We start from the raw sequence: 25,596 nt of genomic DNA on the forward strand, positions 1-25,596 counted from the left end.
TCGCCACACTATAGGAAGGATGTGATTGCATTGGAGAGGGTGCAGAGGAGATTCACCAGGATGATACCTGGGCTGGAGCGCTTCAGCTATGAGGAGAGACTGGACAGGCTGGGGTTGTTTTCCTTAGAGCAGAGAAGGCTGAGGGGGGACCTGATTGAGGTGTACAAAATTATGAGGGGCATAGATAGGGTAGATAGAAAGGAACTTTTCCCCTTAGTAGAGGGGTCAATAACCAGGGGGCATAGTTTCAAGGTAAGGGGCAGGAGGTTTAGAGGGGATTTGAGGAAAAACTTTTTCACCCAGAGGGTGGTTGGAATCTGGAACTCACTGCCTGAAAGGGTGGTGGAGGCAGGAACCCTCACAACATTCAAGAAGCATTTAGATGAGCACTTGAAACACCATAGCATACAAGGCTACGGACCAAATGCTGGAAAATGGGATTAGAATAGACGGGGCTTGATGGCCGGCGCGGACACAATGGGCCGAAGGGCCTCTTTCTGTGCTGTATAACTCTATGATTCTATGTGTGTCTACTCTTCCCTTAAAAATGCACAATGATTCATGCCAGTGATTGGAACATTATAAAATAACAAAACTATGCTGACAAATTAAATAAAACACTCTGCAATTCAGCCTTAATTGGACAATGCATAGTGTTAATTATTGCTCTTTGACTCCAGGACGATAGAGTAACAACTCCAGACACACTCCCAGTTAGCAGATCATTTTCCCGACTTCCGCCGAGTTGCGGGTGTACAACACATCGCCCTCCACCCCCGTGTCTCCCCCCCCCCCCCCCCCCCGGCCCCCCACATGTCTTCAAATATCTAATTCCTCGGCCTACGACAGCAGGAGAGGCCACACAGCCTTCGAATACCGTCAGAATTTGAAAATACCAGTCCATCAATTCCCAAATCCACACACTGCCCTTTCTCTGTCCGCGTGAGAGAAATGCGAGACCACAGACCTGGAACAGTCTCGGAAACACTCCAAACCTGGACAACACCAGGGGATCACTCAAATAATAAACCCATTCCTTGAATAAATGAATTGCGTTTCCCTTCATGTTGGGATAAATGACCCAAGACACGCTAGCTGTTAATTAATAGAATCCACTGAATGAGGGATTTAATTACTGTGCAAGCTTTGGAACTTGGAGGCCATTCAGCCCCTCAAGCCTGTTCTGCCATTCTAACAGATCATGGCTGATCTGTAGCTCAGCTCCATTCACCTGCCTCTGCTCCACCTTCCTTGATGCCCTTACCCAACAAAAATCTCTCAATCGTGTGCCATCATAAACATCACAAACAAACAAAACATACTTTATGGTGAGTGCAATGCACCAGATACAACTTCTGATTCTGCTTTCCCACCACTGCGAACAATGGGGGGAACCAATATCCTTGCGGGGAGGTTTGCTAGCACTGCTGGGGAGGGTTTAAACTAACTTGGCAGGGGGTTGGGGTACAGAGTGGAGCTATAGTAGGGGGTGATTTACGGCCAAATACAGAGGGAAAAACAAGTCAGCTGGGAAGGCAGAGCAAATATGTGAAGGCAAAAGAGAATATGGCAGGGCTGGAAGGCATTTATTTTAATGCAAGGAGTCTTGCAAATAAGGTGGATGAACTGAAGTTGTTGTTGAACACATGGGAGTACGATATTGTTGCTATCACGGAGACATGGTTGAGGGAGGGTCAGGACTGGCAGCTCAATATTCCGGGGTATAGAATCTTCAGGCGAGACAGAGGGGGGTGTAAAAGGGGAGGGGGTGTTGCAATACTAATTAAGGAGTCAATTACTGCTGTAAGGAGGGATGATATATTAGCGGGTTCCTCTAATGAGGCCATATGGGTAGAACTTAAAAACAAAAAGGGGGCAAGCACTTTGCTGGGAGTGTACTATAGGCCCCCAAACAGTCAGGGGGAGATAGAGGAACAGATATGTAGGCAAATCTCAGAGAAGTGCAAAAATAATAGGGTAATAATAGTGGGGGATTTCAACTTCCCCAATATAAATTGGGACAGTCAGAGTGTGAAAGGCTTAGAGGGTGCAGAATTCTTAAAGTGCATCCAGGAGAGCTTTTTGAGCCAACATGTAGAAAGTCCTACAAGAGAGGGGGCGGTACTGGACCTAATTCTGGGGAATGTAGCCGGGCAAGTGGTGGAAGTGTCAGTAGGAGAGCATTTTGGCGACAGTGACCATAATTCGGTGAGATTTAAGGTGGTCATGGAAAAAGACAAAGACGGCCCGGAAATAAGGGTTCTAAATTGGGGGAAGGCCGATTTTAATATGATAAGGCAGGATCTGGCCAAAGTGGACTGGGAGCAGCTGCTTATAGGAAAATCCACATCAAAACAGTGGGAGACTTTCAGAAGGGAAATAGAGAGAGTACAACGCCAACATGTTCCTGTAAAGGTCAAGGGTGGGACCAACAAGCAAAGGGAACCTTGGATGACAAGGGATATACAAAAATGCATTAGAAATAAAAGGGGGGCTTTTGGCAGTTACAAAAGACTAAAGACAGAAGAAGCCCTAGAGGAGTATAAAAAGTGCAGGGGCATACTTAAAAAAGAAATTAGGAGGGCGAGGAGGGGCCATGAAATAACACTGGCGAGCAAAATAAAGGAAAATCCTAAGATGTTTTATAAGTATATTAAGGGCAAGAGGATAACCAGGGAAAGGGTAGGGCCCATTAGGGACCAAAGTGGCAATGTGTGTAGAGCCAGAGGATGTAGGCGGGGTTTTAAATGAATTTTTTGCATCTGTGTTCACTATGGAGAAAGACGATGCAGACATAGAAATCGGGCAAGGGGACTGTGACATACTTGAACATATTAGCATCGAGAGGGAGGAGGTGCTAGCGGTTTTAGCGGGCCAAAAAGTGGATAAATCCCCAGGCCCGGACGAGATGTATCCCAGGCTGCTGTGGGAGGCAAGGGAGGAGATTGCAGGGGCTCTGACACTAATTTTCAGAACCTCTCTGGCCACAGGGGATGTACCAGAGGACTGGAGAACAGCTAACGTAGTACCATTATTCAAGAAGGGTAGCAGGGATAAACCAGGGAATTACAGGCCAGTGAGTCTAACATCTGTGGTGGGGAAATTATTGGAAAAAATTCTGAGGGACAAAATTAATCTCCACTTGGAGAGGCAAGGATTAATCGGGGATAGTCAGCATGGCTTTGTCAAGGGTAAATCATGTCTAACAAATCTGATCGAATTTTTCGAGGGGGTGACTAGTGGGGTGGATGAGGGAAATGCTGTGGATGTGGTTTACATGGACTTCAGTAAAGCTTTTGACAAAGTCCCGCATAGGAGACTGGTCAAGAAGGTAAGAGCCCATGGGATCCAGGGTGCCTTGGCGCGTTGGATCCTAAACTGGCTGAGTGGCAGGAGGCAGAGGGTGATGGTCGAAGGTTGCTTTTGTGACTGGAAGCCTGTGTCCAGTGGGGTACCTCAGGGATCGGTGCTGGGTCCCTTATTGTTTGTGATCTACATAAATGATTTGGATGAAAATGTAAAAGGTATGATCAGTAAGTTCGCAGATGACACGAAAATTGGTGGGGTGGTAAATTGCGAGGAGGAAAGCCTCCGGCTACAGGACGATATAAACGGGTTGGTCAGATGGGCGGAAAAGTGGCAAATGGAATTTAACCCTGAAAAGTGCGAGGTGATGCATTTTGGACGGACAAATAAGGCAAGGGAATACACAATGAGTGGTAGGATCCTAGGAAGTACAGAGGGTCAGAGGGACCTTGGTGTACATGTACATAGATCCCTGAAGGCAGCGGAGCAGGTAGATAAGGTGGTTAAAAAGGCATATGGGATACTTGCCTTCATTAGCCGAGGCATAGAATATAAGAGCAGGGAGGTTATGATGGAGCTGTACAAAACGCTGGTGAGGCCACAGCTGGAGTACTGTGTGCAGTTCTGGTCGCCTCACTATAGGAAGGATGTGATTGCTTTGGAGAGGGTGCAGAGAAGATTCACCAGGATGTTACCTGGGATGGAGCGCCTCAGCTATGAAGAGAGGCTGGACAGGCTGGAGTTGTTTTCCTTGGAGCAGAGAAGGCTGAGGGGGGACCTGATTGAGGTGTACAAAATAATGAGGGGCATAGATAGGGTAGATAAAGAGGAACTTTTCCCCTTAGTGGGGGGGGTCAATAACAAGGGGGCATAGATTCAGGGTAAGGGGCAGGAGATTTAGAGGGGATTTGAGGAGGAACTTTTTCACCCAGAGGGTGGTTGGAATGTGGAACTCACTGCCTGAAAGGGTGGTGGAGGCAGGAACCCTCACAACATTCAAGAAGCATTTGGATGAGCACTTGAAATGCCATTGCATACAAGGCTATGGACCAAATGCTGGAAAATGGGATTAGACTGGACAGGGATGGATGGGCGGCGCAGACACGATGGGCCGAAGGGCCTCTTTCTGTGCTGTAAAACTCTATGACTCTATGACTCTAACACATAATGGCCATCAGCCTGCCTGCCCTTCGCACAGGAATTGAAGCGGCTGGAAGGACGGTTACTGGTGCCATGCTGCAGAAACCAAAACTGCGATTTCACCGCCTTCATTTTCTTCAGTGAGCTTCAACAAAAAGGATGAAAAAGGAAAAAGCGTCACAGGCCAGGGGGTAAGAGCAGGGACAAGAGTACAGCAGAAAAAGTATTTTAAAAGTAGAAGTGAATGAGTCCCTCGTTACACTGCACACTGCACTGTACCGTCCTTCTTCTTCTTCTTCTTAGACAGTCCCTCGGAACCGAGGATGACTTGCTTCCACATTGAAAATGAGTTCTCAGGTGACTGATGAGTCCAATGCGGGACCTACAGTCTCTGTCACAGGTGGGGCAGACGGTGGTTGAAAGGGCAGGTGGGTGGAGTGCTTGGGTTGACGTGCGCTCCTTGCGCTGCCTGCGCTTGGCTTCCGCTTGCTCCTGGCGAAAAGACTTGGTGTTCGGCACCTTCCCTGATGCTTCTCCTCCACTTTGTGTGTGGTCTTGGGCCAGGGATTCCCAGGTGTCGGAGGGGATGTTACATTTTTTCCAAGGAGGCTTTGAGGGTGTCCTTGAAGCATTTCCTCTGCCCACCTGCGGCTCTCTTGCCGTGTCGGAGCACCGAGTAGAGCATTTGTTTTGGGAGACTCGTATCGGGAATGCGGACGATGTGATCCGTCCATCGGAGCTGATCGAGCGCGGTCAAAGCTTCGATGCTGGGGATGTTGCCCTGAGCAAGAACACTGACGTTGGTGCGCCTATCCTGCCAATGGATTTGCAGGATCTTGCGGAGGCAGCGTTGGTGGTACCTTTTCAGTGCTTTGAGGTGCCTGCTGTACATGGTCCATGTCTCTGAAGCATACAGTAGGGCGGGAATCACTTCTGCTCTGTAGACCATGAGCTTGGTGCTGGGTTTGATGTCCTGGCCTTCAAACACTCTCTTCCTCAAGCGACCGAAGGCTGCACTGGCACACTGAAGGCGGTGTTGGACTTGGTCATCGACGTCTGCCCTTGTTGACAATATGTAAGAAGTCGCACAACACCAGGTTATAGTCCAACAGCTTTATTTGAAATCACAAGCTTTCGGAGCGCTGCTCCTTCTTCAGGTGAAGTGGAGAAATGCATAAAGACACAGCTTATATAGTCAGAGAACCATGTCAGATGTTTACAGGTAACCTTTCCAACTGCCATTTATCACACCTCGGCAGAGAGATAATCACAGCAGTCAAAGGTGTGAATGGTGTCCAAACAGGTCAGTCAGGGAAACATTACATCAAAGAACAATGTTGACAATAGGCTCCCGAGATATGGAAAGTGGTCCATGTTGTCCAAGGCCTTGTCGTGGATTTTGATAATCACGGAGCAGTACTGTGTGGCGGGGGCAGGTTGGTAGAGGACCTTTGTCTTATGGATGTTTAGCGCAAGGCCCATGCTCTCGTACGCTTCAGTGAAGGTGTCGACGATGGTTTGGAGTTCGGCCACAGAGTGTGCGCAGACGCAAGCGTCGTCTGCATACTGTAATTCGATGACAGAGGATGGGACAACCTCGGATCTGGACTGGAGGCGATGGAGGTTGAACAGTTTCCCATTTGTTCTGTAAATTAGCTCCACTCCAGCGGGGAGCTTACCGAGGGTGAGATGGAGCACTGCAGCCAGGAAGATCGAGAAGAACGTTGGTGCGATGACACAGCCTTGCTTGACCCCAGTCTGTACGTGAATTGGGTCTGTGGTGGATCCATTGGTCAGGATCACGGCTTGCATGTCTTCGTTAAGCAGGCGGAGGATGGTGACAAACTTTTGAAGGCAGACGAATTTGAGGAGCACACTCTATAATCTCTCACGGTTGATGGTGTCGAAGGCCTTTGTGAGGTCAAAGAAGGCCATGTACAGCGGTTGGTGCTGTTCCCTGCATTTCTCTTGTAGTTGATGCGTGGTGAAGATCATGTCCATTGGGCCCCTTAGTGGGCAGAATCCGCATTGTGACTCAGAAGAGCTCTTCAGCCACTGGGAGAAGGCGATTGAGGAGGATTCTTGTGATGACTTTCCCTGTGGCAGACAGCAGGGAGACTCCTCTGTAATTACCGCAATCGGACTTGTCACCTTTCTTGAAGATGATCACGATTATGACATCTCAGATCCCCTGGCATGCGCTCCTCCTTCCAAATAAGAGAAATGAGTTCATGCATTCGCGCCAATAGTGCTTCTCCGCCATGCTTTAGTGCCTCGGCGGGGATTCCATCTGCCCGAGGCCTTGTTGTACTTCAGTTGTCGGATGGCCTTTTCAACCTCATGCCGGGCTGGGGTTGTGCTGAGATGGTGGTGGGTAGCATGCTGCAGGATGGAGTTGAGGACACTCGCGTTGAAGACAGTGTCTCGGTTAAGGAGATCTTCGAAGTGCTCCTTTCAGTGGGCACTGACTGCCTCTCCGTTCTTGGTCCGCAGTGGGGTAGGACCTTGGGTGCTTGGGCCGTAGGTGGTCTTGACTGCGCTAAAGAATCCACGCACCTCATGGTTGTCAGCTAGCTGCTGGATCTCCTGCGCTTTCTCCACCCACCATCTGTTCTTTAGGTGGTGAGGTTTTTGTTGGATCTCGGCCTTCAGGCGTCTGTAGAGCTGCTTTCTTGCTCTCGAGTTCTGTTGCTGTTTCCAGATCAGGAATGCCTTGCGCTTGCGACTTATTAGCTCCTGGATCTCCTGGTCATTCACGTCAAGCCAGTCTTGGTGTTTCCTGGTCGAGTGACCGAGCGTCTCTTCACAGGTGCTGATTATGGAGGCCTTGAGTGCAGACCAGGCGCTGTGGACACTCTGTGTCTCTGAATCACTGGGAGTAGTCAGGTTGTTTGTGAGGCGCAGGCTGAATAGGGCTTTCTTAGTGGGGTCTTTGAGTGCTCCAGCGTTGATTTTCCTGCGGCATTGTTTCTGTTACCGCCGCTGTTTTGGGGCTACGTTGATGGAGATGACAGAGCAGATTAGGCGGTGGTCTGTCCAGCAGTCGTCATCTCCTGTCATGGCACGGGTGATGCGGACGTCCTTGCGGTCCCTCGCTCGGACGATGACTTAGTCCAGCAGATGCCAGTGCTTGGAGTGAGGGTGTTGCCATGAAGCCTTGTACTTGTCTCTCTGACGGAACAAGGTGTTGGTTATGACAAGGCCATGTTCTAAGCATTTCGTCAGGAGGAGGGTACCATTGGAGTTGGCTTTCCTTATCCCCTCTCCGCCGAACACCTCGAGTCTGTTCGCCAGGAGCAAGCAGAAGCCGAGCGCACGTCAACCCAAGCACCCCACCCACCCACCCCTTCAACCACTGTCTGCCCCACCTGTGACAGAGACTGTAGGTCCCGCACTGGACTCATCAGTCACCTGAGAACTGATTTACACTGCACATTGTGTGGACACTGCACTGTCCTTCACACTGCACCTCATGACATTCGGGCTGTGCACGGATTGCAGTGTAACCACTGCACTGTCCTTCACACTGCACCTCATGACGTTCGGGCTGTGCACGGATTGCAGTGTAACCACTGCACTGTCCTTCACACTGCACCTCATGACGTTCGGGCTGTGCACGGATTGCAGTGTAACCACTGCACTGTCCTTCACACTGCACCTCATGACGTTCGGGCTGTGCACGGATTGCAGTGTAACCACTGCACTGTCCTTCACACTGCACCTCATGACGTTCGGGCTGTGCACGGATTGCAGTGTAACCGCAGCTGGTGCAAAGCTGACTTCTGAAATTTTTTTAAAATTTTAATCGAAAGAGGAAACCTGCTAATGGTGTTTAAAATCATGAAGGGTTGCAGTACGATAAATCTTGTAAAACTATTTCCATGATTGGCGAGATGTTAACTAGAGAGCCTAAACTTAAAATCACCATATGAACAAACGGAGAGGTCAAGATGACTTCTTTGAATATTAAGCACAGGGTGTTTCGAACATGGGATGCCTGACCAGAACAGAGTGGGAGAAGCAATCATAGCTTTCAAAAGGGAAGTTAATAACTCTTTGTAAAAGAAGTTTAAACGGTGTGGAGAAAGGCCGGTGAGTAGAAGTGTGGGTTCTGCTTTTCCCGGTGTGCGATTAACTGCAGCTCTCTGCTCCCATGATACGGCCAAGCTTGGCTCAGTGTAAGTAGCACTCGATTCCTACAATCACCAGGAATCCACCACACTGGATTCGAGAAATGTGAGGATAACATGGATGTTACAGGTGAGCCCCACCCTCACCCATCATTATACGATATATCATACAGCACCTTCTAAACCCGACAGTCACATCCAACAGCAGAACATCAAGTCAGACACTATTTTAAACTGATTTCCTTTTGACTATTTCTGCATTTACAGTAGAACACTAGTTTGTATACATAACTATTCCAACCAGCTGGAATAGGGCTGAATATCTATCGCAAGTCTTGCATTTCCCGTCCACAAACCTTTTGGTTGCACTTTGCCATCAACATTTACAATTGTAAATTACTATGTCAACATTTCCCATTGGGTTTTGCAATGTCAATGGTCACAATGCAGTTGCAGTCTCCGGTTACTAGGTGGTTCTATGGAATTAATTTCTGAAACTTCTCTCCCAACAGTTACCACTGTGTATATAAAATCAACTCGTGCTCATCGACTAACCCCGGGCTATTTACTGGGATTTGTTGAAGATTCAAAGTATGACATTTTACTGTCTTCAGTTAAGGCGGCAAGGCTATTCAATCCCAGAAGAATGAGGAGATTTGTTACAGGTCAGTGTATCTGTACAAAACAAAAACAGGTACATAAAATCAGGCAATCTACCTCTGCGTGTATGGTTTATAGGATCTAATACACAACAGCTTGCACTGCACACTGATGGGTATTTTACTTTTAGTCTGTAAATTAATTTAATATTTCGGGTCTCTCTTACAGATCAGAGCTTGATAATAAATAGTTTACTAAACAAAAAATCCCCAGCAAATGAATAGTGTGATATACCAAGAACATCTCCCACACTCTGAAACCAGACACGCAGTGTGACTGAACACTTACTCCCCGTACTGAAACTGTTCTGTGATCTCTCGGCTTTAGTAGAGCAGAAGTGAGCACCTGCTTTACCTGTTTGATCTGATGCAGCCTGCTGCTGGGGATACGAACTGGTGACGAGGGGACAATCTAGAAAACAAAAGTAAGAGAAACACTAACAAGTGTAAACTCTTCATTACAAATCTTACAGAACTTCATTTCATTTTTTAATGATATTTTTGGGTGAATTTTTGTGCACGCTAAGCTGAGGAATGTCAACACTGAGGAATGGAGCACTTTCTGTTGTTCGGTACTCGGTGCCACTGCCAAACACTCTCGAGGTTGGGCACAGGACGGGGCCTGGTGCAGAGCACAGCTTCCCGAACTCGGCCCAGATTTGCTTGAATTTCATCCTCAAGAGCACCTCTTGCTGCCCCAGTACATTTCCACACCTGCCATCTGTATGCAGCCACTCTGTGCCACTGACTCATGTCCACTGGGACCTGGGTTGAAACCCCCAAGCTCATTTAGCCCATGACCCTTGTACAGACTTTATTCCATCGGTCTCGGACACGGTAATGATTGGACAGTGCGGTGATGCAATGCGTCACTTCATCACTTTCACCTTCGTGTGCATATTATGGATAGGCCAACACGAGACAATCCTAACAGGTACTGGCCTCGCACACATTTGACCAGAGGTTATTGGGAGCTCACACAGAGTTGGACCAAGTGGATTGAGAGTTCAAGGGGAAACCCTGAGCTCTTCCATAACCAACGGCATTCCCCAATTCTACTAAAGCAAGTGATGCTTTAAATCTTCATATCAAAAGGGAAAGAGTGCCAACTTCCTTGGCTCTGCCGCCAAGTGACAGCAGTCAATAGTTAGCCCTGCCTGGCTTAGCTAAACTAATAAATGCCCAGAGCTCAATGGCTTGACCTTAGTAACGGTGGGCTTAGTGAATTAGTCCACATTGACAAGTGGACTGAGCATCAAATTTAATGGAGTCACAAATGATTATTAGATTTAACCCCGTTAGAGGTACACGAATTCTTCGGGATTGTTTTAACATCGTGAAATTGTAAACATTGCACACTAACACACACACACAGGAAGTAAAGCAGTTGCATTAAGTACAGGAAGTGCCTGCTGAATGTAAGGGGTAGGCTGTCTTTACCTGACTGTGTCGGTTCATGACAGTAGTGCTGTTCCTCCGATTGCGCAGGGCATCTGGTTGAAAAACCTGAGAGTTGTCACTAAAAAAAGAGAAATCAGCTGAGTGCGATTCCCATTATCAGGCATCAACCCTCCGAACAGCCAAAGAGAAATCAGCTGATTGTGATTTCCATTAACGTCAGACATGCAACCCTCTCAGAAAGAATTTGGAGAAGAGATCCATTTAAATGTTGGATTTTTAAAGCAGAGTGTGTTCACGCTCATTTAAAAAGAAAGCACTGAGACTACAGGTGGTTAAAATGCTAATCGGCTACTCCTGACATAGAAACATAGAAGACAGGAGCAGGAGTAGACCATTCGGCCCCTCGAGCCTGCTCCGCCATTCACTGAGATCATGGCTGATCATCCAAACTCAGTACCCTGTCCCTGCCTTCTCCCCATATCCCTTGATCCCTTTAGCCTTAAGAAATATATCCAACTCCTTCTTGAATACATTTAATGAATTGACCTCAACTGCCTTCTGTGGTAGAGAATTCCACAGGTTCACCACTCTCTGGGTGAAGAAATTCCTCCTCATCTCTGTCCTAAATGGCTTACCCCTTATCCTTAGACTGTGACCCCTGGTGCTGGATTCCCCGGCCATCGGGAACATCCTTCCTGCATCCAGTCTGTCCAGTCCTGTTAGAATTTTATAAGTTTCAATGAGATCCCCTCTCATTCTTCTAAACTCCAGCGAGTATAAGCCCAATCGACCCAATCTCTCCTCATACATCATTCCTGCCATCCCAGGTATCAGTCTGGTGACTCATTGCTGCACTCCCTCCATGGCAAGAACATCCTTCCTCAGATAAGGCGACCAAAACTGCACACAATACTCAGGGTGTGGTCTCACCAAGGCCCTGTACAACTGCAGCAAGACATCCTTGTTCCTGTACTTGAACACTCTCGCTACGAAGGCCAACATACCATTTGCCTTCTTAACCGCCTGCTGCACCTGCATGCTTACCTTCAGCAACTGGTGCACAAGGACACCCAGGTCGCGTTGCACTTCCCCTTCTCCCAATCTATTGCTGTTCAGATAATAATCTGCCTTCCTGTTTTTGCCACCAAAGTGGATAACCTCGCATTTATCCACATTATACTGCATCTGCCCAATCACCCAACCTGTCCAAATCATACTGGAGTTTCTCAGCATCCTCCTCAGAGCACACACGCCCACCCAGCTTTGTCTCATCTGCAAACTTGGAGATATTATATCTAGTTCCCTCGTCTAGATCATTTATATATATAGTGAATAGCTGGGGGCCTAGGACCGATCCCTGTGGTACCCCACTAGTCACTGCCTGCCACTCGGAAAAAGACCTGTTTATTCCAATCTTTGCTTCCTGTCTGCCAACCAGTTCTTTATCAAAGTCAGTACCTTACCCCCAATCCCATGTGCCTTAACTTTACACGCTAATCTCTTATGCGGGACCTTATCGAAAGCCTTCTGAAAGTCCAAATACACCACATCCACTGGTTCTCCCTTATCTATTCTACCAGTTACATCCTCAAAAAATTCCAGTAGATTAGTCAAGCACGATTTACCTTTTGTAAATCCATGTTGACTTTGTCCGATCCTGTCACTGTTTTCCAAGTGCTCTGCTATTACATCTTTTATAATGGACTCTAGCATTTTCCCCACTACCGATGTCAGGCTTACCGGTCTGTAATTCCCCGTCTTCTCTCTACCACCTTTTTTGAATAGTGGGGTAACATTAGCTACCCTCCAATCCATGGGAACTGTTCCAGATTCCGTCGAATGTTGGAAGGTGATCAGCAATGCATCTACTATTTCTAGGGCTGCTTCCTTAAGTACCCTAGGATGTAGATTATCAGGCCCTGGGGATTTATCGGCCTTCAATCCCGTCAATTTCCCTAACACCATTTCCCTGCAAATACTGATTTCTTTCAGTTCCACCCTCTCATTAGACCCTATGTTCCCCGACATCTCTGGGCGGTTATTTGTGTCCTCCTTTGTGAAGACAGAACCAAAGTATGTATTAAATAGTTTCCCAAAGACGGAAAACAATAATTAATTTGCTGATAAAACACCTCAGACCCAACACATCCAAACAGTGCAGAGTTGCATTCAACAGAGCCAACAGAATGTGAAGCCATAGATCCACAACACAACAATACAAAAAAGGTCAAAGTCATAAAACTTTACAGAGTTATAGTTCACCCACAGCTTGAGCACTGTGTCCAGTTCTGGTTAGACCGCACCTTGAGCACTGTGTCCAGTTCTGGTCAGACCCACCTTGAGCACTGTGTCCAGTTCTGGTCAGACCCACCTTGAGCACTGTGTCCAGTTCTAGTCAGACCCACCTTGAGCACTGTGTCCAGTTCTGGTCAGACCCACCTTGAGCACTGTGTCCAGTTCTGGTCAGACCCACCTTGAGCACTGTGTCCAGTTCTGGTCAGTCCCACCTTGAACACTGTGTCCAGTTCTAGTCAGACCCACCTTGAGCACTGTGTCCAGTTCTGGTCAGACCCACCTTGAGCACTGTGTCCAGTTCCGGTCAGACCCACCTTGAGCACTGTGTCCAGTTCTGGTCAGACCCACCTTGAGCACTGTGTCCAGTTCTAGTCAGACCCACCTTGAGCACTGTGTCCAGTTCTGGTCAGACCCACCTTGAGCACTGTGTCCAGTTCTGGTCAGTCCCACCTTGAGCACTGTGTCCAGTTCTAGTCAGACCCACCTTGAGCACTGTGTCCAGTTCTGGTCAGACCCACCTTGAGCACTGTGTCCAGTTCTGGTCAGTCCCACCTTGAGCACTGTGTCCAGTTCTAGTCAGACCCACCTTGAGCACTGTGTCCAGTTCTGGGCAGACCCACCTTGAGCACTGTGTCCAGTTCTAGTCAGTCCCACCTTGAGCACTGTGTCCAGTTCCGGTCAGACCCACCTTGAGCACTGTGTCCAGTTCTGGTCAGACCCACCTTGAGCACTGTGTCCAGTTCTAGTCAGACCCACCTTGAGCACTGGGTCCAGTTCTGGTCAGTCCCACCTTGAGCACTGTGTCCAGTTCCGGTCAGTCCCACCTTGAGCACTGTGTCCACTTCTAGTCAGACCCACCTTGAGCACTGTGTCCAGTTCTGGTCAGACCCACCTTGAGCACTGTGTCCAGTTCCGGTCAGACCCACCTGGAGCACTGTGTCCAGTTCTAGTCAGACCCACCTCGAGCACTGTGTCCAGTTCTGGTCAGACCCACCTTGAGCACTGTGTCCAGTTCCGGTCAGACCCACCTGGAGCACTGTGTCCAGTTCTAGTCAGTCCCACCTTGAGCACTGTGTCCAGTTCTGCTCAGTCCCACCTTGAGCACTGTGTCCAGTTCTGGTCAGACCCACCTTGAGCACTGTGTCCAGTTCTGGTCAGACCCACCTTGAGCACTGTGTCCAGTTCAGGTCAGACCCACCTTGAGCACTGTGTCCAGTTCTGGTCAGACCCACCTTGAGCACTGTGTCCAGTTCTGGTCAGTCCCACCTTGAGCACTGTGTCCAGTTCTGCTCAGTCCCACCTTGATCACTGTGTCCAGTTCTGGTCAGTCCCACCTTGAGCACTGTGTCCAGTTCTGGTCAGTCCCACCTTGAGCACTGTGTCCAGTTCTAGTCAGTCCCACCTTGAGCACTGTGTCCAGTTCTGCTCAGTCCCACCTTGAGCACTGTGTCCAGTTCTAGTCAGTCCCACCTTGAGCACTGTGTCCAGTTCTGCTCAGTCCCACCTTGAGCACTGTGTCCAGTTCAGGTCAGACCCACCTTGAGCACTGTGTCCAGTTCTGGTCAGACCCACCTTGAGCACTGTGTCCAGTTCTGGTCAGTCCCACCTTGAGCACTGTGTCCAGTTCTGCTCAGTCCCACCTTGAGCACTGTGTCCAGTTCTGGTCAGACCCACCTTGAGCACTGTGTCCAGTTCTGCTCAGTCCCACCTTGAGCACTGTGTCCAGTTCCGGTCAGTCCCACCTTGAGCACTGTGTCCAGTTCTGGTCAGACCCACCTTGAGCACTGTGTCCAGTTCCGGTCAGTCCCACCTTGAGCACTGTGTCCAGTTCTGGTCAGACCCACCTTGAGCACTGTGTCCAGTTCTAGTCAGTCCCACCTTGAGCACTGTGTCCAGTTCTGGTCAGTCCCACCTTGAGCACTGTGTCCAGTTCTGGTCAGACCCACCTTGAGCACTGTGTCCATTTCTGGTCAGACCCACCTTGAGCACTGTGTCCAGTTCTGGTCAGTCCCACCTTGAGCACTGTGTCCAGTTCTAGTCAGTCCCACCTTGAGCACTGTGTCCAGTTCTAGTCAGACCCACCTTGAGCACTGTGTCCAGCTCTGGTAGACCCACCTTGAGCACTGTGTCCAGTTCTGGTCACTGAGACACAAGGGAGAGATTCAAGGGCTGGAGGCAGAGCAGTGAGGAGGCTGACCCCCTAGGTTCCAGTGTCTTGATTATGAGGAACACTGAAGAAGCTTGGCCTTTGCAGCCTGGGACGGAGAGGTCCGAGAGGTGATATCAGAGAGGGATGAGAGATAGGAAACGGTGGGGAAAATTACTTCAAATTAAATTACGAGAGTAGGACAAGGGACCATGTTCAAACTAGTAAAAGGCAAATTTAGGTCCGAGACTAGGAAGTTCTTCCTCCCTCAAAGACAATGTCTGGAATGGACCTCTAGATATCAGGAAGTCTAAAACTCTGGACTCGTTCCACAGCCAACTGGATGGTGCAAAGGGGGTACATAGGTACAAGAGATGGCCATTCAGCCCCTCCAGCCTGTTCCGCAATTCAATCTGATCATGGCTGAGCTATACTTCAACTCCATTCGGCTCAATCTCTCCTCATAGGACAATCCCCCCAATCCCAGGAACCAGTCTGGTGAACCTTTGTTGCACTCCCTCTATGGTAAGTATATCCTTCCTTAGGTAAGGAGACCAAAACTGTACACAATACTCCAGGTGTGGTCTCACCAGGGCCCTATATAATTGCAATAAGACGTCTTTACTCTTGTACTCAAATCCTTTTGTAATAAAAGCCAACATACAATTTGCCTTCCTAATTTCTTGCTGTACCTGCATGTTAACTTTCTGTGATTCATGTTCAAGGACCCCCAAATCCCTCTGAATCGCTTGAAAACTCCAATCGACCCCCAGGCGTTTGGGGGAAGAGAGTTCCAGATTTCCACTGCCCTTTGTGTAAAACAGTGCTTCGAGATTTTACTACTAAAGGGACTTCAAGGCTATTCTGGATGGATGAACCAAGATGGCTAAACTGCCTTCCTGATTTGTAAATATTCTGTAATCTAGTGAAAGTAAAATAATGTCCAGCAGCTCCTCCCCTCGCCCCCGCCCAAAGAACATACAAACAAGAGTAAAACCAGCTCTGCCAGTTAACTCATTCTGAGGTATCACTGGTAAAAAGAAACCTTCTGGATCAGGATTCAGTGGGTCTGAATTTCATGCCTCCAGCCACACACGGCAGTGAGGAGTGTGAGCCACTCGCACCATTCCAAGCTTAAACTAGTTGTTTGTAGAAGGTGACTTCGAGAGCATATAACAAGCACAAGTTGGCAACAACAGAAAATGCTGGAGATACTCAGCAGGTCAGGCAGCATCATGGAGAGAGAAACAGAGTTAACGTTTCAGGTCGATGACCCTTCGTCAGAACTGGAAAAAGTTAGAGAAGTAACAGATTTTTAAGCAAGTGCAGAGACAGTGAAAGGGAGGAGGGGAGGAAAGAACAAAAAGGTAAAGTCTGTGATAGGATGGAAGGCAGGAGAGATTAAAAAACAAAAAGGATGATGGTGCAAGGCAAAAGGAGATGGTAATGGGACAAGTAAAGAAACAAAAGATGACTCTAGATGAAGTGTAAATGGCGAGGGCAGAATGATCAACAGCTGCCACGTGAGAGAGAGAAAAAATATAGGGGCCGAGGTTACAGTCTGAAATTGTTGAACTCGATGTGGAGTTCCGAAGTCTGTAAAGTGCCTAATCGAAAGTTTCCTCGAGCTTACGTTGAGCTTCGTTGGAACAGTGCAAGAGGCCGAGGACGGAGAGATCAGAGTGGGAGTGGAGCGGAGAATTAACGTGACCGGTGACCGGAAGCTCGGGGTCACCCTTACGGACTGAACGGAGGTGTTCCGCAAAGCGGTCACACAATCTGTGTTTGGTCTCCCCAATGTAGAGGAGACCGCATCGTGAGCAGCGAATACAGTGTACTAAATTGCAAGAAGTACAAGTAAATCGCTGTTTCACCTGGAAGGGGTGTTTGGGGCCCTGGACAGTGGGAAGGGGGGAGGTATAGGGGCAGGTGTTACATCTCCTGCGCCTGCACAGGAAGGTGCCGTGGGGAGGGAGGGGCTGTTGGGGTGATTGAGGAGTGAACCAGGGTGTCGCAGAGGGAGTGGTCCCTTCGGAATGCTGAAAGGGGGAGGGGCAGGGGAAGATGTGTTTGGTGGTGGGATCATGCTGGAGGTGGCAGAAATAGCAGAGGATGATGGGGTAAAAGGTGAGGACAAGGGGAACCCTATCGTGGTTCCGGGAGGGAGGGGCAGGGGTGAGGGCAGAAGTGCAGGAAATAGAATGGACACGGTCAAGGGCCATGTCAACTATGGTAGAGGGGAATCCTCGGTTGAGGAAAAAGGAAGACATGTCGGAAGCACTGGTGTGGAAGGTGGCATCGTCGGAGCAGGTGCGGCGGAGGCGGAGAAACTGGGAGAATGGAATAGAGTCCTTACAGGAAGCGGGGTGGGAGGAAGTGTAGTCCAGGTAGCTGTGGGAGTCAGTGGGCTTGTAGTGAATGTTGGTCAATAACCTATCCTCAGAGATGGAGTCAGAGAAGTCGAGGAAGGGAAGGGAAGAGTCGGAGATGAACCATGTGAAGGTGAGGGAAGGGTGGAAATTGGAAGCAGAGTGAATGAAATTTTCTAGTTCAGGGCGAGAGCAGGAAACGGCACCGATACAGTCATCAATGTACCGGAAAAAGAGGTGAGGGAGGGGACCGGAGTAGGACTGGAACAAAGAGCGTTCCACATATCCCACGAAAAGGCAGGTATAGCTAGGACCCATGCGGGTACCCATGGCAACACCTTTGATTTGGAGGAAATGAGTGGAGTCAAAGGAGAAGTTGTTCAATGTGAGAACAAGTTCAGCCAGGCGGAGGAGGGTGGTGGTGGATGGGGACTGGTTGGGCCTCTGTTCAAGGAAGAAATAGAGCGCCCTCAGGCCGTCCTGGTGGGGGATAGAGGTGTAGAGGGATTGGACGTCCATAGTGAAAAGGAGACGGTTGGGGCCAGGAAACTGTCAAAGTGACGGGGGCGTCAGAAGAGTCGCGAATGTAGGTGGTAACCCAGTTGATTGTCTGGTCTCTTGGCCCAGTCATATTCCCATGGTCACTGGCCCACCTCTTCACATACTGGCCTTGATCAGAGGGTAACTGATAAACAAAGAATTCAAATTATCTCTCTCAATGACCTACATTAGCACCCAGTCCAGCAAAGCCTCAATTTTAAAATTCTCCTCGTTTTCAAATCCCTCCATTGCCTCGGTCCTCCCTATCTCGAACCTCCTCCAGCCCTACAAACCACCTGCCCCCCAGCACCCACTCCCCCACCCCCAACCGAGATCTCTGCGCTCCAATTCTGGCCTCTTGAGCATCCCTGATTTTAATTGCTCCACCATTGGCGGCCGTGCCTTCAGCGGACAAAGCCCTAAGCTCTGAAATTCCCTCCCTAAATCTTTCCACCTCTCTCTCCTCCTTTAAGACGCTCCTTAAAACCTACCTCATTGAACAAGCTTTTGGTCATCTGTCCTAATATCTCATGTGGCTTGATGTCAAATTTTGTTTGATAATCGCGCCTGTGAAACGCCTTGGGACTTTACTATGTTACAGGCGATGTATAAATACAAGTGGTTGTCGTTATTGTCCGCCAGTTTCTGAGCCAGGAGTGATGTATCACTGCACGAGGAAGGACCTTCCATTACTGACACTATCCTCTCATCAGCAACTTGATCTCAGTTCAGCTTTAACATGGCACACAACAATCTAATGGTGTTTTTTCTGCCAATATTAATCAGGGTTTAAAACATAGTGATGGCAGGAAACTTAACAGAAATCACACCCAACTCGGACTCGTTCAATCGACTGTTAGACACACTGCAAGAGTCAACAGCAGTGAACTCTGCGAGCACTAACATGTTTGAATGCAATTTGGGTGAGACACCAGCACAACTAAAAACATAGAAACATAGAAGATAGGAGCAGGAGTAGGCCATTCGGCCCCTCGAGCCTGCTCCACCATTCAATGCGATCATGGCTGATCATCCAAATTCAATACCCGGTCCCTGCTTTCTCCCCATATCCCTTGATCCCTTTAGCCTTAAGAAATATATCTAACTCCTTCTTGAATATATTTAATGAATTGGCCTCTACTGCCTTCTGTGGTAGAGAATTCCACAGGTTCACCACTCTCTGGGTGAAGAAATTCCTCCTCATTTCTGTCCTAAAAGGCCTACCCCTTATCCTTAGACTGTGACCCCTGGTTCTGGACTCCCCCGCCATCGGGAACATCCTCCCTGCATTTAGTCTGTCCAGTCCTGCCAGAATTTTATAAGTTTCAATGAGATCCCCTCTCATTCTTCTAAACTCCAGCGAGTACAAGCCCAATCGTCCCAATCTCTCCTCATACGTCATTCCTGCCATCCCAGGTATCAGCCTGGTGAATCTTCGCTGAACTCCTTCCATGGCAAGAACATCCTTCCTCAGATAAGGCGGCCAAAACTGCACACAATACTCAAGATGTGGTCTCACCAAGGCCCTGTGCAACTGCAGCAAGACATCCTTGTTCCTGTACTCGAACACTCTCGCTACGAAGGCCAGCATACCATTTGCCTTCTTAACCGCCTGCATGCTTACCTTCAGCGACTGGTGCACAAGGACACCCAGGTCTCGTTGCACTTCCCTTTCTCCCAATCTATTGCCATTCAGATAATAATCTGCCTTCCTGTTTTTGACACCAAAGTGGATAACCTCACATTTATCCACGTTATATTGCATCTGCCATGCTTCTGCCCAATCACCCAACCTGTCCAAATCATACTGCAGTTTCTCGGCATCCTCCTCACAGCACACACGCCCACCCAGCTTTGTGTCGTCTGCAAATTTGGAGATATTACATCTAGTTCCCTCGTCTAGATCATTAATTATATTTTGAATAGCTGGTTTTTAAAGGTTTTTAAGGTCCCAAATTAAGTTCTCAAGACTCCAGCATGTGGGAGCTCTTTTTATTTAAATGAAGGTCAGCCAATTCTGCACCATACAAGGGATAAAACTCCACAGGACCAAGTTTAATTGGCAGAAATGTAACATGAAATCAGAGAACCTCACGCACTACATAACAAGTACCAACATTCCTTCACTATCAAATCTAAATTAAAACAAAGAGAATTAATGGGAAACTCACTTACAGAACCCTTCCCCATGAGATACCGTAGTCACCCTCTCTCTCTCTCTCTCTCTCTCTCTCTCTCTCGAGATTCCCAATGCACAGCCAGTACAACTGGCATGTTAGCAAGACTCAAAATCCTACCTTCCAGCAAAGGCCCACTTTGGCCGGGGATCAGACCACGCTACATGCCCACTAAGGCCATCTCTCCTTATTTCAGGGAGCTGCTACATGCAAGAGTTGAAAGGGAGACATCAAAACCAACTTAAAGAGTGGTCCTGCCAGAGAATCGAAGCTACCGCCTTGTGTTTGAGCTCTCAGTCCCAAGGACAGGCTGGCACCAGTGCTGTCCCCAGCCACGTTGCGCTGCCCAGACCCAAGGACAAGCCGCATAAGAACATAAGAAATAGGAGCAGGAGTAGGCCATTCGGCCCTTCGAGCCTGCTCCGCCATTCAATGAGATCATGGCTGATCTTCTGCCTCAACTCCATTCGCTGGCCCTATCGCCATATCCCTTGGTGCCCTCACTAGTCAGAAATCTATCAACTTCTGTTTTGAATATACCCAATGACTGAGCCTCCACAGCCCTCTGGGGTAGAGAATTCCAAAGATTCACCACCCTGTGTGTGAAGAAATGTCTTCTCATCTCAGTCCTGAATGGCCTACCCTTTATCCTGAGGCTGTGGCCCCTGGTTCTAGACTCCCCGGCCAAGGGAAACATTCTCCCAGCATCCACCCAATCAAGCCCTGTAATGATTTTGTATGCTTCAATGAGATCCCCTCTCATTCTTCTGAATTCAAGAGAATACAGGCCTAGTTTACTCAGTCTCTTCTCATACGACAGTCCCGCCATCCCAGGAATCAATCTCGTGAACCTTCATTGCACTCCCTCTATGGCAAGTATATCCTTCCTTAGGTAAGGAGACCAAAATTGTACACAGTACTCCAGGTGTGGTCTCACCAAGGCCCTATATAATTGGTTTAAGACTTCTTTACTCCTGTACTCAAATCCTCTTGTAATGAAGGCCAGCATACCATTTGCCTTCCTAACAGCTTACTGTACCTGCACATTCACTTTCAGTGACTCATGTACAAGGACACCCAGGTCCCTTTGAGCATCTGCATTCCCCAATCTTTCACCATTTAGGAAATAGTCTGCCTTTCTGTTTTTTCTACCAAAGTGGATAACTTCACATTTATCCACATTATATTCCATTTGCCATGTTCTCGCCCACTCACTGAGCCTGTTGAGATCCCCTTGAAGCCTCTTCACATCCTCTTCACAACTGACACTGACACCTAGCTTTGTATCATCAGCAAATTTGGAAATGTTACATTTAGTCCCCTCATCCAAATCATTGATATAGATTGTGAATAGCTGGGCCCAAGCACCAATCCTTGCGGTACCCCACTAGTCACAGCCTGCCATCCTGAAAAAGACCCGTTTATCCCTACTCTTTGTTTTCTGTCTGTTAACCAATTCTCAATCCATGCTAGTATATTATCCCCAATTCCATGTGCCCTAATTTTGTTCGCCAACTGGAACGGTTCCTGTAGATTGGAGGATAGCAAATGTAACCCCGCTATTTAAGAAAGGAGGGAGGAGAGAAAACGGGAAACTACAGACCTGTTAGCCTCACATCAGTAGTTGGGAAAATGCTGGAATCTATTATAAAGGATGCAATAACTGGGCACTTAGAAACTAATAGTAAGATTGGGCAGAGTCAACATGGATTTTATGAAAGGGAGATCCTGTTTGACAAAACCTATTGGAGTTCTTTGAGGGTGTAACTGGTGGATTAGACAAAGGGGAACCGGTAGATGTACTGTATTTGGATTTTCAGAAGGCCTTCGATAAGGTCCCACACAAGAGGTTGGTGAACAAAATTAGGGCACATGGAATTGGGGGTAATATATTAGCATGGATTGAGAATTGGTTAACAGACAGAAAACAAAGAGTAGGGATAAACGGGTCTTTTTCAGGATGGCAGGCTGTGACGAGTGGGGTACCGCAAGGATCGGTGCTTGGGCCCCAGCTATTCACAATCTAGATCAATGATTTGGATGAGGGGACTAAATGTAACATTTCCAAATTTGCTGATGATACAAAGCTAGGCGGCAGTATCAGCTGTGAAGAGGCTTCAAGGGGATCTTGACAGGCTCAGTGAGTGGGCGAGAACATGGCAGATGGAATATAATGTGGATAAATGTGAAGTTATCCACTTTGGTAGAAAAAACAGAAAGGCAGAGTATTTTCTAAATGGTGAAAGATTGGAAAATGCAGATGCTCAAAGGGACCTGGGTGTCCTTGTACATGAGTCACTGAAAGTGAATGTGCAGGTGCAGCAAGCCGTTAGGAAGGCAAATGGTATGCTGGCCTTCATTACAAGAGGATTTGAGTACAGGAGTAAAGAAGTCTTACTCCAATTATACAGGGCCTTGGTGAGACCACACTTGGAGTACTGTGTACAATTTTGGTCTCCTTACCTAAGGAAGGATATACTTGCCATAGAGGGAGCGCAATGAAGATTCACGAGATTGATTCCTGGGATGGCGGGACTGTCGTATGAGAAGAGACTGAGTAAACTAGGCCTGTATTCTCTTGAATTCAGAAGAATGAGGGGGGATCTCATTGAAGCATACAAAATCATTACGGGCTTGATAGGGTGGATGCTGGGAGAATGTTTCCCTTGGCTGGGGAGTCTAGAACCAGGGGCCACAACCTCAGGATAAAGGGGAGGCCATTCAGGACTGAGATGAGAAGACATTTCTTCACACAGTGGGTGGTGAATCTTTGGAATTCTCTACCCCAGAGGGCTGTGGAGGCTCAGTCATTGGGTATATTCAAAACAGAAGTCGATAGATTTCTGACTAGTAAGGGCATCAAGGGATATGGCGATAGGGCCGGTGAATGGAGTGGAGGCAGAAGATCAGCCATGATCTCATTGAATGGCGGAGCAGGCTCGAAGGGCCGAATGGCCGACTCCTGCTCCTATTTCTTATGTTCTAACCTCTTGTGTGGGACCTTATCGAAGGCCTTCTGAAAATCCAAATACACCACATCTGCCGGTTCCCCTTTGTCTACTTCACTAGTTACATCCTCAAAGAACTCCAATAGATTTGTCAAACGGGATTTCCCCTTCACAAATCCATGTTGATTCTGCCCAATCTTACTATTAGTTTCCAAGTGCCCAGTTATTGCATCCTTTATAACAGATTCCAGCATTTTCCCAACAACTTCCCGCATGGCGCTGTCCCAGCTGCACAGCACTGCACAAACCCAAGGTGCAAGAACAAAAAGTTAACAGAGCAATGAAATGAGCCTCGTCTTCCATGAAGGAGAAAAACCCAAAGTGCAGGCACCTTGGACCTCGGAGAAACTAAACTGCTTCAAAACACGGTCCAGTACTTCCCCATTCTCCATCCTAGAAACACATGAAAATGTTGTAGGGTTCCGAAAGCTAGAAGAGTATCGAAAAATCCAACTGAAGCTGAAACTGCAGCCAGCCAAACGAGCTGTCACAGAGCGGTGACAAGACTGGTGCAACGGTTAGTGGCCAGAGTGTGTCTCAAACTCTGTAACCGGAACGGAAACTCTCGGAAACAGAGTTCAGCTGCAGCAGATGCTGCTTCACCGGATTGGAGATCCCAGTCTGATTCACACACTTTCACAGAATCACAGAAACCCCACAGTGCAGATAGAGGCCATTTCGGCCCATCGAGCCTGCACCGACACATATCCCACCCAATCCCCGTAACCCCACGAGCGGGGTAACTTAAGATTGGGTGACCGCTTTGCGGAACACCTCCGTTCAGTCCGTAAGGGTGACCCCGAGCTTCCGGTCGCCTGTCATTTTAATTCACCGCTCCATTCCCACTCGGACCTCACCGTCCTTGGCCTCTTGTATTGTTCCACGGAAGCTCAACGTAAACTCGAGGAACAGCACCTCATCTTCCGATTAGGCACGCTGCAGCCTTCCGGACTCAATATCGAGTTCAACAATTTCAGATCATAACCTCAGCCCCATTTCATTTTCTCTTGTTATTGTTCCACTCCTTCCCCCCCCCCCCTTTCCTTTTGTTTCTCTCTCACACCTGGCAGCTATCTTTTGCCTTGCCAGTACACTTTACACCTAATCCCAGCCTATTACCATCTCGTCTAGCTTCTAATCTCTTTTACTTCTTATGTTTCTTTTATTCTTTTGTCCGATCGCAGCCCTGCCTTCGATCTAGTTTCTTTTCTTTACAGTTTTGAAGAAGGGTTCAACCAGAAACGTCAACTCAAATTTCTCTCCACGGATGTTGCCTGACCTGCTGAGTTTTTCCAGCATTTTCTGTTGTTATTTAAGATTGTCATTCACTGGATAGCTATGATGCCTGTTACACATCTGTTTAAATCCCTCTCCATGGCCTCGCCCCTCCTTATCTCTGCAATCTCCTCCAGCCCTACAACACCGCTCTTCCCAAACGCTGCATTCCTCTGACGGAGGCCTTGTGCATTTCCCCTCCCTTCGCCTGCCATTGGTGGCCGTGCCGTCTCTGCCCGATACTCTGGGATGCACTCCCTGAACCCCTCCGTGTCCCTCTCCCCTCTCTGACCACCTCTCCTAATCTCTCCTCCTTTGGCTTGGCATCCATTTTCTTTATGCCTCTATGAAGCGCCGTGGGATGTTTCTCTGAGCTGTTATATAAATGCAAGTTCCTGTAAACATGTCCTTTCCAGCATTTCCTGGTCTTACTCCCTAACTTCAAGTCTGGCAACTTGTTAAACAAAGAACACTTGACAACAAAGTGGAGTTAACAGCAAAGTCTGTGTCTGTGGAGTTAAATCAGCCAGTGAAACAGAGCCCGTTAAAGAGAGCTCCCCACGCCTGAACTATTTGAGGGTCTCAGTGACCAAGGGATATATGAGAACATAAGAACATACAAAATAAGAGCAGTCGGCCACACGGCCCCTCGAGCCCGCTCCACCATTCAATAAGATCATGGCTGATCATCGACCTCAACTCCACTTTCCCGCCCGATCTCCATATCCCTCGATTCCCCTAGAGTTCAAAAATCTATCGATCTCAGCCTTGAATCTACTCAAAGACTGAGCCTCCACAGCCCTCTGGGTTAGAGAATTCCAAAGATTCACCGCCCTCTGAGTGAAGAAATTTCACCTCATCTCAGTCTTAAATGGCCGACCCCTTAACTTCAGACTGTGACCCCTGGTTCTAGACTCTCCAGCCAGGGGAAACAGCCTCTCAGCATCTACCCTGTCAATCCCCCTCAGAATCTTAGATGTTTCAATGAGATCACATCTCATTCTTCTAAACTCCAGAGAGCATAGGCCCATTCTACTCAATCTCTCCTCACAGGACGACCCTCTCATCCCAGGAATTAATCTAGCAAACCTTCGTTGCACCCCCTCGAAGGCAAGTATATCCTTTCTTAGATATGGAGACCAAAACTGTG

At 48.2% G+C, this 25,596-nt stretch overlaps 1 protein-coding gene across 2 annotated transcripts in view; it reads right to left on the minus strand.

Annotated features, from left to right (window-relative positions):
• pabir2 (PABIR family member 2) overlaps nucleotides 1–25,596 on the minus strand; it is a 78,443-nt gene that overhangs the window by 35,065 nt on the left and 17,782 nt on the right. The window contains exons 2-3 of one of the 2 annotated variants that reach the window (XM_086002401.1): nucleotides 10,676–10,754; nucleotides 9,525–9,647 (exon numbers count right to left, since the gene is read on the minus strand). In XM_086002401.1, the coding sequence (XP_085858527.1) occupies nucleotides 9,525–9,647; nucleotides 10,676–10,754 (202 nt within the window). The remainder of the gene's footprint in view (nucleotides 1–9,524; nucleotides 9,648–10,675; nucleotides 10,755–25,596) is intronic. The other variant, XM_086002408.1, reaches the window with a different exon arrangement.

This window comes from Somniosus microcephalus, chromosome 1 (genome assembly GCF_052327205.1).
Source record: "Somniosus microcephalus isolate GS21.2 chromosome 1, FLI_Smic_1.0, whole genome shotgun sequence".
Classification (NCBI taxonomy): domain Eukaryota; kingdom Metazoa; phylum Chordata; class Chondrichthyes; order Squaliformes; family Somniosidae; genus Somniosus; species Somniosus microcephalus.